This window comes from Acipenser ruthenus, chromosome 20 (genome assembly GCF_902713425.1).
Source record: "Acipenser ruthenus chromosome 20, fAciRut3.2 maternal haplotype, whole genome shotgun sequence".
NCBI lineage: Eukaryota > Metazoa > Chordata > Actinopteri > Acipenseriformes > Acipenseridae > Acipenser > Acipenser ruthenus.
This window is the reverse complement of record NC_081208.1, coordinates 15,867,100-15,883,771: the sequence shown is the minus strand read 5'-3', so window position 1 is coordinate 15,883,771 and position 16,672 is coordinate 15,867,100. Positions and strand designations below refer to the sequence as shown.

General features: G+C 42.3%; 1 protein-coding gene across 1 annotated transcript; it reads left to right on the top strand.

Annotated features, from left to right (window-relative positions):
* Nucleotides 1-227: 227 nt before the first annotated feature.
* Nucleotides 228-16,109, top strand: LOC131698953 (acrosin-binding protein-like). The gene is made up of 9 exons (XM_058994084.1): nucleotides 228-929; nucleotides 2,148-2,242; nucleotides 2,838-2,943; nucleotides 3,040-3,535; nucleotides 5,314-5,452; nucleotides 7,074-7,676; nucleotides 8,254-8,421; nucleotides 9,033-9,119; nucleotides 13,978-16,109. Exons 1-9 carry the CDS (start codon nucleotides 566-568, stop codon nucleotides 14,089-14,091), a joined length of 2,172 nt encoding a protein of 723 aa, XP_058850067.1. The 5' UTR covers nucleotides 228-565; the 3' UTR covers nucleotides 14,092-16,109.
* The last annotated feature ends 563 nt before the right edge of the window (nucleotides 16,110-16,672 follow it).

Below are 16,672 nucleotides of genomic sequence, written 5' to 3'. Positions count from 1 at the left end.
CCTGTTTGTGCTTATGTGAGTTAGCCCCTAGCTGTGATATCGTAGATATTTAACGACAGATTAATATACCTTCACTTAACACAGAAATATTCCAGAACGTGAATTATTTCTGTAGCAATCTGGCGAGAATTTAGGAGTGCTTTCCATTTAATCAGATTTATAGTCTATATAGATTGACTTTTTTGTTTAGATATATCTAAACTAGATTAACACACACACACACACACACACACACACACACACACACACACACACACACCTAAGGCATAATTTTGGTGCAATTCACAATACATTGCTATAAGATTTTCGTTGATAATTTTCAAGTTTTGGTTAAATATTTAGTTTTCCTTATATTTAGTCGCACTTCCAATTGTATTACTTTTGTTTAGCAGTGTCTGGTGTATACTGTTAGTATGCTACATTTCTAAAGCAGTATCCAGGGCATAACAGTTTCACCCATACACATTTTAATACAAGCTTGATTAGCCCCAGTGTCTAGGTAACAAGCTCAGGTGTGTCTTATTAAACTCGTAGCAAAACCAGGAATGGATCAAACTGCTATGCAATGGGAGTTATTTCCACCCCTGCTTTTTACACTAAAATACAGGCCAGTATCAACATTATTAGCCAAATGAGTGGGCTGTGGAATGGTAAAATATGCAGGGGGCTCTGTACTAGCTGGCTGTGTGCCTTGTTTGTGTTTGTGTTCCCAGCAGCACTGGTGATGTGGAGGGGTGTGACGGGACAGGACTTTGAGAACCGTCCTCCCGGGACCGCGCTCTCCTCCAGCGAGTACAGCACCTTCTTCTCAGCCCTGCGCCCCTCCTGGAAAGCCAGTGTGACCTGCGAGATCAGGAGGTCCCACGGCTGCAATGACCCCCAGCTCCTGCGCCTGGACCAGTTTGAGAACCACGGCGTCCTGCCCAAAGGTACTGCAGGGAGAGGCTTACTTCCTACAGGACTGCTGATACAGGGGTTCTTCTGTTTGTTATAGTATTGCAATCCCACACAGACTGAGCTACTGTCATTCTGGAAAGGTGCTAAGCACATTGGGAGACTTATTTCTGATTTCTGTCAACAGTCTACACATATTGTGTATTCAGATATCGGTCCCAGCACTATTAATATTTGATTGCGTATTCAGATATCTGCCACAGCATTATTAATATTTGATTGTATATTCAGATATTTGTCCCAACCCCATTGATTTTCTAACCTTGTTTTTAGCAATATTATCTTTATACTGAAGATGCTTAATGTGTTTGCTATAATATTATACTCACACGTGGAATATGCAGGTGCTCTGGAAATGCTGTCATCCACGGCAACGTGTAATCATGTACCCCCTCCGTTCTCAGCACATCCTTACTTTCAGCCCTGAATAAACAGGCGTTCTTCTAGCAGGGGAGCACTTCCCACGGTCAGGGTTAATGCCTGATTTTCAGTTCCAATTCCTTTTTAATATCCTTTGAAGGAATTGGAATTTATATTTTAGAGACATAGTAATAATTGTTGTAATTGTTCAGCTGCTTTCATTTGAAGTCAATCTAATTGAATAACAGTGACTTAAATGCAAGTAATTTGTTGCCTGTGAGAAGCTCAAATTAACAGAATATGGTCGTGCTTTATTTTAAGGGCTGTTTTTTTTGTTTATTAACTGTTAACAAACAGTTAATAAACATGTTAATGTACATTATTTATTTTCTGTTAACTGTTAGTTAATAATATATAATAGGCCAGCTAAAACTTCAAACACCAGAGCCCTATGGATGATCAATCAAACACCAGAGCCCTATGGATGATCAATACCCAGTCGATCATATGCTTGAAATCGGTTCAAAATGTTACAGTAGTGATATTTAGCAAATGACATCAAATTTTTATTAACCCTAAACCTAACCCTTAGCTAAAAATGAACAATGTTTGTTAACGTTAATAAACTAAAAAACAGCCCTTAAAATAAAGCGTGACCCAGAATACTGCTGATTGCAATTTTGATCAATGATGTGTTGGAATTGATTATAAGGGAATGGGAATTGGAATTGGGAATGGATTAAAAGGAATTAGAATTGGATTGACTCGAGGCACGCACTGCACTGTTAGTAAAGTCTGCTTGTCCTGCACCTGTGTTGTGTTTTTCGTCCCAGGGCCGATCTGCACTGACCTTCCAGGGTCTCCCAGATTCAGCAGCTTCTGCCAGTTTGCCCAGTTCCGCTGTTCGAACCACCTCTACTACGCCATGGTGAGGACCGACTGCCCCTCACATCCACAGCACAGGCTGCTGTAGAGCTTCATTTGGGGTCATTTATTTATTGTTGTTGTTTTAATTATTTTACCCCTGATTTTCTCCCCAATTTTGAATGGTCAAGTATGTCCCCTCACCACAGCAATTCCCCACACAGCTGCTCAGGAGAAGTGAAGGTTCAGCAGGCGTCCTCCAATCCCACGACCAAGCCAGCTTCCTCCTCTACACCCAGGAACTCGAGAGCGGATATCAGCGAGCTACCGGCCTCTGGAGGACAAGGGCCAGCCCTGAAGATGTTCGCTCCGAGCTCACTGGGCACCTGGCCAGTAAGGTCCGCTGTAGCGTGATGCAAGTTTTGTCTCCCTAACCTATGGGAGCGCCAGAGCCAATGCGACGCTCCCTTCGGAATCCCCAGGAATGACAGGCGGTGAGGGGAAAAAAATGATTGGCCATTCTAAATTGTGGAGAAAATCAGGGGTAAAATAATTGGGCATTCTAAAATAAAAAATAAATACATTTGAATAAATACATTTCATCTAATAAAGTTTTTAAAGTAACCCCTGTCCTCCCGCTCTGTGTCACTTTGCTGAAGAGAGTGGACTGCGACAGTGATACCCGGTCACCCTACTATCCTGCGGAGTCCGTCATGCAGGACACAGTGAAGCAGGTGGAGAGCAACATGAACCCCAGAGTACAAGGTTTCAAATTCATCTTTCTTTCTTTCTTTCTTTCTTTCTTTCTTTCTTTCTTTCTTTCAATCTACTCAAACTGCTTTTGTCTCCTTTTTTTTTCAGACAGGCCCATCTATCCAGAGTCTGGACCTGTCTATCCTGAACCCCCTCAGAACGTCCGCTCACTGGAACCCCAATACTCCGGCCCTCCCCAAAGCCCCCTTTTAGCAGAGCCTCAGAACCCCCGTTCATGGGAGCCCGAGTACCCCAATCCTGCCCCTCCCCAGAACCCCCCTTCAGGAGTCTCTCAGGGACGGCTGGAGCCCCAGATGATGAGGCCTCCTGAGGGCGGTCAGCACCCCTTTTTACTGGGGCCCTGGTTCCCTGGCCATGTGAAAAAAACAAACAAAAAAAAGGTCATGCTTCACCTAAATCGCTCTCCCACCTCCTTCTCGGAGGAGGATCGTGCGCAACGCCCTTCAGAGGACCTCGAAGATCAAGACCCTGGCCCCACGGAAACCCCCCCTTTACAAGCGTCGCCCCGCTCCCCTCCACCACCTCCTCCCTACTTTCCTCAGGAGGGTTCAATGCCTTCGGACGGAAAAGAAGACACTCTAAAGTAAGTAAAACAATAATAATTAAAAACACTGGAAACCAAAGTTTCCAGAGCAAGTCTAGGCTGTCAGATTTGAACCAAACCTCTCAGCCTCTACATTCAAACTCACACACACACACATATAGGGGCTCAACCAAAAACACATACTATATTATCATTTTTTGTTCTCAAATGAAACCTCACTTCAGTTAATCGGGGTTCAAAACTCTCAGCGGTTTAATCAGCTATATATTTATCTTTTTGTTTTGTGTGTGTGATCAGATGCTTTTCAATAGGTTGCTGCCCGAAATCGTCAAGGGCTGCCCGAAATCGTGAAATTGGCCCAATACCGCGATTTTTACAACATTCTGAAGAAATAAAAATAATTTCATAATTATTTGTATTTCATACAAAAAAATTCAAAAATCACCTTAACGAAACTGTACAGCTCTGATATGTGCCTGCGTGTAATATTCGCCATGCACACAGTGCTGTGCAGTGATGATGTCATGTCACTATATGCAATTTAAGTGGGAAATTAAAATACTACACACTGTAAACAAGAAATGGATGTCTCTAAAAAGGCTAAAAATGTGTCTGCAGCAGATCACGTAAAGCAGTATCCAGCAGGAGTTTTACACAGCGAAGGAGGTAAGCTCTTGTTCTGTATGTCCTGCAACGTTACTGTAGATCACTACCGAAACTCGTGTGTTGATAGGCAATTAGATTCACCGAAAAGAGAAATGCGGAAATCCAGAGCAGTGCTGCGACTGCTTTACTTGCAAAGAAACAAAAAACAGTGACTTCCATATTCCAAAAGTCTGCTTATTAAGTTTTGACCTGACAGAGGTGTTTGTTTGTGCAAGTATCCCTTTTGAAAAATTGGACAACCAAAAGTTACGGAAATTCTTCAGACAGAGTGTAGCAAATGGTGGAGAGATTCCTTCATCAGTCCAGCTGAGACGTGAATACTTACCTAAAGCAGGAGATGGGATTGGTAAAACAGTCTGGTTGCTTGTCAGTGGTCACTGATGAGTCGACTGATGCACAAGATCAGTATGGGTTACATATTGCATTTGTTTTGCAAGACCTAAATGGTGAACATGCACCTGACATAGTAAAACTGAAAGCTGTCCTTGCAGATACACTTTACCTACAGGCTGTTAATTACAACACAGTTTCACAAGCTAGTGTAAAGTGCTTGAGTAACTTTGATGTTAATTTTGATGTCAGTGCATTTATCTGTATATTTGCTGTTTTTTTTTTTTAAATAATAATCTGTACACGTAATATATCTGCTTGTGAAAGCAGTGTGATTTGCAGCAGTGTGGTTCAACCCGCTCATTCTGTTGTCGGATTTGAATGAGGGTGATATTCTAACATTAAATCCGGGAAAATGTTTTTTTTACTCAGGACCACCAAAAATAGTTATCCGATGCTAGATACCGCAACGCTTGCTGTGTAAACACAGATAGTTAATCATTGGAGTGGCATTAAGAGACATCTGCGAGGCAGGAAGCAATCGTTTTGTGTCCCTTTGTTTCTCAATCAATCAATCAATCAATCAATCAATCAACAATCAAAACCTTTATTTATCCAGATCCTCATTTACAATGACGACCTGGCAAGAGGCTCACAGCACCACATAAAACAACATAAAACACAAGAAATAAGCAGTAAAAAAACACATAATCTGTCAGAAAACATACAACTCATCATCAACTTGGCACACAGCAATGAGTCTAAAAGCACCTGGGATATGAAGCGTTCTGATTTGAGCTGCTGTTGAAACTCCTCCTCAGGGGCAGGCTGTGGGGGATGAGCACTGTCGAGATGCTGCACATCCTGTGTGCAGAGCTGCTGTTCGGGAGCTGCCTGCAGTCCACCACGGCGCGGGTGTGGATGGAGCACGAAGACCACAGGCAGAGCTTCGGAGAGCTGGTACTGCAGAGTGCTCATAGCTAACACGATACTGACACAGATCCTACATCTCAAATGTGCAGTCTACAAAGAAACAGCCGCAATAGCAGTTTGATCCATTCCACGTTTCTACGATTAATAAGTTTAATAAGAGACACCTGAGCTTGTTTCCTTGTAGTAAAACCCAGAATGGGTGAAACCGCTGTGCAATAGGAGTCTTATTAGCAACCCTGAACATGTATTTTCATTTTAAAATATGACATCTAGTACCACACTAGGTCAAAGATCTCAGTTCTCAGTTTGCTTCCCTTGATTTCCAGGGCAATATGTTACGCTTGCACTTCCTAGGTCATTTTGTATACCTCATCTGTGTCTTAGGGGTCAAAACATCTTACTGCTTGCAAAGAATGTCAGTCATTAAGGGAAGCTGCAGGTTTTGGTTAGAAGGCTTTCTGAAGGGGTGGGGAGCAATTTCACTGTCCAGGCGAAATTGATGTTTCAAAGTGTTTGGTGGCCGATCAGGTTGAGAGAGTGTTTATCACAGTCTGTTGTACAGGCGTGCAAGAGAAGCTACACTCTCAACTGGATTAGAGTGAGCCACGAAACATTTAGAAACAGATTCGAAGCCAATGCATCGAAATATAAAATAACCGACGAAAAGCTGAACGTATTGAATCTGTTTCTATAGGACCTGTTGTGGTTTGAATGTTTCAAATGCTTTGTCATTGACCTTCTGAGTGTAAGATCTACACTCAGTGAAGTTACAAGTGTAGCTGCTGCTAATAGCTTCCAACAAAACTTCTACTGGTCATGACTGTCTGGAAGCAAGGCCTGCAAACAGAGATTTCGGACATTCCTTTAGAATTAAAACACATTTGCTAAATCAGCTGTCTTTCAAAACTGCTGGACGCATGAGCCTTATTGAGTGAATGGCATGGAAAAGGCCAGTGGGAATGATTCTGCAGTAACAATCCCTTTATTAGGGATGGGTCCTCAGAAGATATTTACTCCAAAACGTTATGAGCAAGGTGTTTTTGAGATTGTAAAAAGAAATAAACAACAAAGACGTAATTCAGAGCTTTAGGGTGAGTAGTTGTTTCTTGTATGTTATAGAGTTGTACAAGGTGGTTTCTTCCATTCAGACAAATATAACGCTAATGCTAATTTGGAGTAAATAGCTTTGAGATTCTGTCCCATTGTAGGGATGGCAATAAAACTCCTATTGCACAGCAGTTTCATCCAGGTGTGTCTTATTAAACTCATAGTAAAACCAGGAATGGATCAAACTGCTGTGCAATGGGAGTCTTATTTCTGTCTGTGCATTGAAGATTCCTCCTGAGTGCTCATGCAGCCACGTGGTTATTGCATGAAGAGGATGAGAATCCCCTGAGCTCTTGAGTGAAATAAACACAGCAGGACTCTGTGTGCTCCAGGGGTATTCTGTTTATATAGCAAGCACAGTGTATGGGAAACACAGCAAATATTTATTAACCTGAATGCAGTTTGGAACTGTGTGATTCGCCTGGTCATTCTGTCTTTGAAAAAAAAAAAATAATAATTCTACCACAAGGAATCTTAATTATTATTATTTTTTTACTGATTTGTGCGCATGTTGCTGTGTGTTTTTCCCTCTCTGTCTCTCTGTCTGCCTGTCTACCTGTTGGTCTCTGTATGTTTGCATGTCTCTGCATGTGTGTGTCTCTGTGTGTGTATGTCTGTCTGTCTGTGTCTCTGCATGTGTGTCCCCCTCTCTGTCTGTATCTCCCTCTCTGTCTCCATCTGTCCCTCTCTCTGTGTGTCTCCCTCTCTGTTTCCCTCTCTGTCTCTCCGTCTTCCTCTGTGTGTCTCACTGTCTCCCTCTCTTTTCCCTCTGTCTCTCCGTCTTCCTCTGTCTGTGTGTCTCTCTGTCTGTGTGTGTATGTCTCCCTGTCTCCCTCTCTGTTTCCCTCTCTGTCTCTCTTGTCTTCCTCTGTCTGTGTGTCTCTCTGTTTGTGTGTCTCTCTGTCTGTGTGTATGTCTCTGTCTCCCGCTCTCCCTCTCTGTCTACCTCTCTTCTCCCCAGGTATGTGACAGTCTGGGCCGGCAGCACCAGGACTCTTGCCCGCTGTGTGCTTTCTGCTCTCTGAAGATGGAGCAGTGCCATGCCAGCGGGAATGTGAATCGAGTGAAGTGCGCAGACGGGCTGAACCACACCAGCTACCTGAACCCCAAGATACAGGCAGAGCACGAGAACATAGGCAACCAGGTGAGACAGGAGAGAGTGCAGAGCCGTGTTCACCACTGTATTACTGCATGGTGTTTCTGCAGTTTCCCCATGCTTTTCCCATAGTTATACTCTGCATTTACTGTAGTTTACCTTGGTTTGCCATGTTTATTAATATGCTTTACAATTCCTCTCTGGGCTTTACAATGCTCCTCAGTATAATACAGAACCATTATTGCATTGTCTGTGTGTCTGCATTGTCATTGAAGATTGTTTGGTAAGGGTGTAGTTAGCACACACTGCTAATGGCAGCCTCATCCTATTGTAGCTGTTCTGTACTATTGTTGCCCTTCAGTATTAATACAGATCCATTATTGCAGTTCCATTGTAGTACCTCTGTATGTCTGTGCATTGTCATTGTATGTTTAAATTAAAAGGGCTGGTTGCTAAGTGTCTGTGTGTCTCTGGGCTGGTTGCTAAGTTGTGTTTTTGTCTCAGGCAGATTGCTAAGTGGTCTGTGTGTCTCAGGCTGGTTACTAAGTGTCTGTGTGTGTTTCAGGGCTGGTTACTAAGTGGTCTGTGTGTCTCAGGGCTAGTTGCTAAGTTGGCTGTGTTTCAGGTAGGCACTCCCAAAGGCAATGAGTTCCTGGGCATGGAGCTGTACGGGGGGATGCGGTTTGAGTACTGGTGCGGGCGGCTGGCCAGTTATGGCTGCGATGACCAGAGAGTGGCCAACTGGCTACTGACAGAGTACATGCTGTTCCAGGCAGGGGAATACCCAAACAAGGTGAGTGTGTCTGTCTGCGTCCCTGTGTAAGAGCTTGTCTCTGTCTGTGTCTGTGTGTGACTGATTGTCCGTCTGTGTGTGAGTGTGTGTGTCTGTGTGTGAGTCTGTCTGACTGTGCGTGTGTGTCTGACTTTCTGTGTGTGTGTGTCTGTCTGTGTGAGTCTGTCTGTGTGTGTGTGTGTGTCTGTCTGTGTGAGTCCATCTCTGTCTGTGCTGACAGAGTATATCCTTAAACTTTGCCTTTTTTGGGAATTTTTGAAAAAGCCACCCTGAGAAGCCCTCCATTGGCACACTGACATGTTTTTATGATGCCCTGCAACAACACTGTGGAAGAAAGTGCATGTATACAGCATGTATGTGTGCGTGGAAAAGACTTATTGAACAAATAATCCCACTGCACACATCCTGCTGTATAAACACTACAGCTGACTTATTTTGACATGCATATCTTAGACAGTGGTTACAAGTCCGGTAAATATTCTAACTGTTTAACACTTGGAAAGAGTGTTTAAACTCGAAACTGTTCCACCCCTGCTTTAAATGAGTCAGGGCTGCAGATACCAGCTGCTTCCTGCCTCTCATTCCCAAGCTTTTCCTGTCCCTGCTTTCAGATCTGTGACTCGGATGGCTTCATGCACCCTCACTACTGCAGCTTCAAGAGCTATCAGTGTCGACGCTACAGCATAGAAAACATCCTGGTGAGATTATTATTATTATTATTATTATTATTATTAATAATAATGTGCCCACTTGAAGACCCCAGAGATGTACCCTACTTAGCTCAATCCAGACGGTTGTCATGCTGATGCGCTGGGGAGACCGCACTGTGGTTGATCCCCGGAGCCAGCATCACAGCCGTTGTGTGCGCTGATGCACTGGAAAGGCAAATAAGCTGATTCCTGGAGCCAGCATTACACTTCAGCCATCAACACCAGGCAGAAGGATATCTACATCATCATATGGAAGGAAACGCAAATGGATGGAGACACAAATGGATCACATTAATTTACTGTAAAGCTACATCTTAGTTGGTGCTTATCTTGGCGAGAGCCGAGTTCAGATAAGCATGAAGTTTTAACATCTACTGTCATGCAATGGAAATCATGAAGATCTGGATATGTCCAGTGACTGCCTGGAGAGACTGCTGACAGGAGGAAAGAGACCCCATTGGGGCTGGCAAGGGTTAGCTATCCTTGTCGACAGTATCCAGTGTTTGCAGGAACTGGAGACACCCGCCCAAGGCTTCTAAGAAATGAAAGAGAAAAATACCCCTAGAGTCTGCGAGAGCGGGGTTGGAAGATGACTCAACGTTGGACAACACAGTTAACGACTTAGGAACGGAAACTGATATGAGTATGGAGAGTACTTCACAAAAGACTACTTCAAGATCTGCAGTTAGCAAAGACATGGAACTCCAGGTCTGTGTCTGTAGCTGGAGCAAGGCGACAACGGTCGGGTGTAAAGATTCATCAAGGGAGAATGAAATACTTGAGGGAGAAGGGACAAGGGCCTCGCTTTGATCAGTACTTCTTACGAAGTCAGTCAAGTGAAATCCAGCGACAGGAAGCAAACCACAGTTCGCAGGATATCAGCACCCCTGTCATAGACGTGAGGAGGACTTGCATGGATACAGTTAGTGATGAACCTAATGATCCTTGTGAACCCGGTCAGACAAACCAGCATAAGAGAGAAAAGAACCTCAACGGGCACAAGCCTGGAGTTAAATGGCCAAGAGCTTGTGAGAAAACTGCGTGGGACATAGTAAACACAGATCTCTGCTTTGTGTTTGAAAGGTTAAGTGGAACAGTTGAAAAGAACCTGGATCAATTTGGGGACATCATCTACGCATATGGAAGCGAGAGGTTTGGAGTTGAAAAAAGGAAGGAAAAAGTACAAACTATTCCTGGAAAGTCTAGACGGCAGCAGGAGATTGAACGCTTAGTTAGAGAAAGGAGACCGCTGAGGAAGCAATGGAGAAGAGCAGAACAAAGTCAGAAGGAGTGTGCGAGAACTAACTTTTACAAAGACCCATTCAAATTTGTAAAGAAGTTATTCACCAGTGAGAAGAATGGCACACTAAAAGCATCTAAGTTTGAGCTGGAGAGATATTTGGAGGAAACACATACAGATTCAAAAAGGCAGGAGCCTATGTCAATTCCTTCAGACATCCCACCTATCAATCCACCAGAATACCAAATGGAGGACTGCGCACCTAAGTGGAAAGAAGTAGAGCAAGCTGTGAAAAAAGCAAGGGCTTCATCATCTCCAGGGCCTAATGGAGTTCCGTAGAGTGTACAAGAGTGCTTCAGGAGTTCTACGAATCCTGTGGAAATTGATGAAAGTGGCATGGGAAAAACAGGTTGTACCAAGAGCATGGCGCCGAGCAGGTGGAGTCTTTATACCTAAAGAAAAACTTTCTGCAAGCATCAGTCAGTTTCGCCCTTTTTCCCTATTAAACGTTGAAGGCAAGATTTTTTTCAGCATTATTGCTCAGAGATTGTCAACTTACCTATTAAAGAACTGCTTCATTGACACTTCAGTACAAAAAGAGGGTATTCCAGGTTTTCCAGGATGCTTAGAACACATCAAATGTGATCGGGCAAAAAATTCAATCAGCTAAAAAGGAGAGGAAGGAGCTCCATGTGACATTCCTGGATTTGGCTAATGCATATGGTTCAGTGCCACATGAACCTCTTTAGGCAGCATTTGATTTTTTCAGTGTACCGATGACAATAACAAATTTAGTGAAAGCCTACTCTGGAGATTTGCAATTTAGTTTTTCAGCTTCAGAATTCAGCACTACATGGCAATGCCTAGAAGTTGGAATAATGGCAGGATGCACCATTTCTCCACTGGCTTTTACCATGGCAATGGAAGCAATCATTAGGGCATCAAAATGGGTAGTGGGAGGAGAGCGCTTGGCTTCTGGAATGTGACTACCACCAATTCGAGCATACATGGATGACATGACAACCATGACTACAACAGTAGCCTGCACTAATCAGTTATTGGGCAAATTAACCAGTAACATTGAATGGGCACTAATGCAATTCAAGCCCACTATATCAAGGAGCATCTCTATAATTAAAGGTAAAGTAGTAGATAAAACGTTCTTCATTAATGGTGAGGCAATACCAACAGTGTCTGAGAAGCCAGTGAAGAGTCTTGGGAGATGGTACGACGGGGATCTAAAGGACACAGTTCGTGTGGGAGAAGTTAGACAAGAAGCAGTGGAAGGGTTGAAGAGCATAGACAGCAGTGCTTTACCAGGCAAACTAAAACTCTGGTGCTTTCAGTTTGGTCTACTGCCAAGGCTGCTGTGGCCACTGACTGTGTACGAGGTTTCTTTGACAACAGTAGAGAAGCTGGAAGTTTTAACACTAGAACCGCTGGGTTTATGCTACTACCTAGAACCGCCAGCAGTAGTCATTTTGACAGGTACATTTTAAACAGCTTTGGTATGAAAATGAAACACAAACTATAAGACAACTCAAAAGTGTTATTTATGAACATCATATCTAACATTTGCATAGCAGAAACTTCGAATTTAAATGAAAAAATAAATATAAAAGCCTTTTTTTTTAAATTAGTGCATATAATGCATGATGTAAAAACATGAACTGTAATAAAATAAACATTTCAAAAGTGTAAACAGCTGTAATCTGTTATATGTACATACAAAATTGTAAAAATGAAGTCATTATTTACAAAAATAACACAAAAAGCTTTATTTTCGAAATTAGCACATATAATGCATGATGTAAAAAAATGAAACTATAATAAAATAAACATTTCAAAAGAAGATAGTGTAAACAGATGTAAACTGCATGTACATACAAAATTGTGAAAACGAAGTCATTATTTACAAAAATAACATAAAAGGCTTTTTTCACATTAGCCTACTGCATAGCACGACTTCAAAAAATGAAAAACTATAATAAAATAAATTGCGCATTCAGGGAAACATACTTCAGAAGTAGCCCCCATATTAGCACAATCCACACAGATGTAACGCTTATCAACTTGTGTGCATTTACCACATACTGCTCTTTCACACTGGGCACAGATATCAGATGTTTTATTTTTATTGCATTTAGTTACCTGGCATTGTTTTCTGTTGTGTGTGTCTCTTGATGCACACTGTATCCAGATTGAGCTACGTTTCCCTGCCGCTTTGCAGTTTTCTGATCAAAATGTTTCTGCCAAAGATCAGTGGCTAGCATCATAAGAGATCTCTCCTACTAATATTTTCCCCGGTACATTCATTATACAAAATGAAGGAATTGATGGCTGCCATTTCTAGTACATTGTAAAAACAGCAACTGGACACTGGTGATTGCTTTCACTGAGTACTAAGTCTGAGTCTTTGTTTACTGTTGCAACCAGGCTGTTTTTTAATTTTATTTCCAACTGTTTTGCTAATTACAGTGAAAAAAAAAATTATATATATATTGGTAACATTCATCTCTTTTCCTAAGCACGGTTACGTCAGCCTAATACATTGTCACCCAGTCTCTGACCAGCGGGGTGAGTTTCATCTTTGCACAGGTAGGGGTATGGTCCGCTGCCAGCCAAAACTTGATCCCAAACGTGACAGGTTTGTTTGTCCAGCAACACCGTGCTTTTGTCGGAAACAGCTACTTGTCCATGTAATGTTTTATGTTTAGCTTGAAACAGGCAACACTGTTTTCAGTGAAGTCGTTCCAAATTTGCCAAGGCAAATCTATCTGTAGTTGCTCTCAAATCAAAACGCAAAAATAAAGATTTCTCGAAAAATTCTTGTAATAGTAATATTATAAGACAGCAGACTATATATGCTCACGTAGACAGCCGTTGTGTGTGCTGATGTGCTAGGGAGGCAATAAGCTGATCCCTGGAGCCAACATTACACTTCAGCCATCAACACCAGGCAGAAGGATATCTACATCATCATATGGAAGGAAACGCAAATGGATGGAGACACAGATGGATCACATTAGTTTACTGTAAAGCTACGTCTTAGTTGGTGCTTATCTTGGCGAGAGCCGAGTTCAAATCAGCATGAAGTTTAAACATCTACTATCGTGTAATGGAAATCATTATTAATGAATGTCAGCCCAGCCCGGGCACACCGGGTCAACCCACCCACATAATCCTCCATGGCAATCCACACACAGACACAGTGGCACTACAATGGCAATGCAGTGGTTCTGTATTATACTGAGGGACAATGGTAGCAGTATAGGGTAGCTACAATGTGGTGAGGCTATCATTGGTAGAATGGGACCATAATATGGTAACTACTGTATATCCTTCCCAAGTCATCTTCAATGGCAGTGCAGACACACAGACAGTGACGCCACAATAGTTTGTATATTATTGAGGTCAGTGGTAGCAGCTGTAATGAGGTGAGTCTGCTATGGGTAGAATGGGACCACAGTGGAATCAGAGTGTTTCATATTTTGACTCCCCAGTGGAATCAGATTTGTTCATATTTTGACTCCCCAGTGGAATCCAAGCCACATGGCACTCTCCTAACAGGCTGCTGATTGATTGTAACTCCTGTCTTTGTTTCAGGTAGCTCGGATGACTTGTGAGAACGATAAGAGCTACAGAGTTTTAAACACGGAGCGCGGGGAAGAGGAGGTGCTTCTCTGGAGCCAGAAGTTCTTGAGCTACACTCAGGGATAGAGCAAGCCGCTCCGTGCAGCCATACCCAGCCTGCTTACTGTTACTGCGGTTATTCCTTTTATTTTAAAAGTGCTCAGATTTTTTAAGGTTCATAACGCAGCTGTCTGTGTGTGTTTCTGTGTGTGTGTGTGTGTGTGTCTGTTTGTTTGTTTGTCTGTCTGTCTGTCTATCTGAGTGAGCCTGTGTGGGTGTGGATGTGGGTGTGTTTGTGTGAGTGTGTCTGTGTGTGTCTGTCTGTTTGTGTGAACCTGTGTGTCTGTGAGCGTGTCGATGTGTTTGTATGTGTCTGTCTGTCTGTCTGTGTGAGCTTGTGTGAGTGTGTTTGTGTGTGTCTGTCTGTCTGTGTGAGTGTGTGTGTCTCTGTGAGCCTGTATGTCTGTGTGAGTGTGTCTGTGTGAGTCTGTGTATGGGTGTGTTTGTGTGTGAGTGTGTGTGGGTGTGTTTGTGTGGGTCTGTGTGTCTTTGTAAAGTGTGTGCGTGCGTGTGTTTGTGTGTGAGTGTGTTTGTGTGTGTCTGTCTGTCTGTGTGAGTGTCTGTGTCTCTGTGAGCCTGTATGTCTGTGTGAGTGTGTTTATGTGAGTGTGTGTGTGAGTCTGTGTATGGGTGTGTTTGTCTGTGTGTGTGTTTGTCTGTGTGAGTGCGTGTGCGTACGTGTGCTTGGGTGTGTGTGTGTGTGTGTGTGTGAATGTTTGTGATTTCTCGCTACGACTTTCATACGTCACACTTTCATAAACAAAAGCAACAAAAAAATTCTCAGAGGCGGCAGGGCTGCCACATTCCTCTTCCTATCAGTCAGTGTGACTCCCTTCTCCTGTCTCTTAAGATGTAAAACTACCTTCCCCTTCTCACTGATTCAGTTAGTATGTGCAGAGGAGCCTGTCTCTGCTGGTATCACACTGTTTTCTTGCTAATACAGTTAACCATGTCTCTTATGCTGTTCGTTTGTCTATGAGGGTTTCACAGACTGGTAAAGCAGTTGCGCTACAGTGATGGTTTAAACATGTTCACCGTGTCTGTGTGTCGGTCTCTCTGGCTATCTATCAGTCTGTCTCATCAATAAATCAGTGGGGATTATTTTAGCATTAATACCTTCCAGATGGCTTTACCTGCTCCATCACTGACCCTCAACTTTGGACAATTTGTTTAGGGGTGGTGATTCTCACGTTGGAGTAGAACAGCTCTAAAAAACATAATCAGGGTCACTTATCAAACATGTAATGCCCCCTGAAGAGGATATTAATGCAATTATGAACAAGAATGAGCCTTTTTTGTAAACAGTTTGAATGTGTTTGTGATTTGTTTCTGTACCGGATGACATCGAGTTGCAGCGAGTTTCAGAAAGCCTGTCTGCTTCATACGAGAGGCACTGCAGGGTAAGAGCTGTGACCTGCAAGGTGTAAAACGTGTGGAGAAGAAGGAGGTGCATTTAAACACAACACAGAGACGATGCAGTGGCAGTGCAGTGACCCTTGTGACTGAACTGAATGCAGCCGTGTTGGATTACCTGTATATCCATAGGCAGATAATCAAGGGGTTAGGAATCGTTTTAGAGTCTTAAACAGAAAGATCTCAGATGGGAAGAGCTGTCAGATTATATATATATATATATAGAGAGAGAGAGAGAGAGAGAGAGAGAGAGAGAGAGAGAGAGAGAGAGAGAGACAGACAGAGAGAGAATTCAAAACCGCTCTATACCCAAGGAGAATCACTAGAAATCCTTAATGGAGATAACTGATAACTCACTGTTATAAAAATTAGATACAATATTTCGGCTTCTGCCTTCAAATAGCATGATAGAATTAGCCAGGTAGATTGTTATAGTTCTTTAAGTCTACCTAGCTAGAGTTGAAATGTTAGTCAAGTGTTAAATACGTAGGACACATAGACGTCAGTGTGCAGTGCAGGTCAATTCATTTCCTAGGCAGTGTATTACCAAAAGTCGCCAGCAGAGGGTAATAAGGCTGCATACGATGCACAGTGTTGCGAGTACTCTACATGCTGTTGAATGTGTTCTCTGTTTTTTAAATGTATATCTAGAGAGAGGGAGGTTAGGGTTAGGGTTAAAAATGTGTATATATATATATATATATATATATATATATATATATATATATATATATATATATATATATATATATATATATATATACACACACATAGATAGATAGAGGATACAGATTGGGTCTCAGTGAGCTGTCAGTCTCTCCTGCACCAGTGAGGGGGTCTGACATAATCTGTGGAATGGCAGAGCCCCAAGCACACAGGCATTTACTCACCATATATATATATATATATATATATATATATATATATATATATATATATATATATATATATATATATATATATATATATATATATTCAGAACTAGAAAGATCATTACAAAAAAACAATCAAATACAATAATTATTCGGATTTTACTCTGATGTAACTATATTGAAATTCATAAGAATGTACAGACAATATTTTGAAAGCGTTACTGACAAGTCTAATTTCTCTCGCTGTCAAACGCATAAGGCCATGTTCTCAGATCCTGATCAGCACTAGTCCTAGACTGCCTCACCTAAAATAACACCAGCTC

Excerpts from the sequence above, each read along its gene's own strand:
- LOC131698953 (XM_058994084.1), top strand. The coding sequence starts at position 566 with ATGGGAGTTATTTCCACCCCTGCTTTTTACACTAAAATACAGGCCAGT. Across the intron at positions 930-2,147 it reads CCACGGCGTCCTGCCCAAAG|GGCCGATCTGCACTGACCTT; the intron begins GTACTGCAGGGA and ends TTTTCGTCCCAG. Across the intron at positions 2,944-3,039 it reads CATGAACCCCAGAGTACAAG|ACAGGCCCATCTATCCAGAG; the intron begins GTTTCAAATTCA and ends TTTTTTTTTCAG.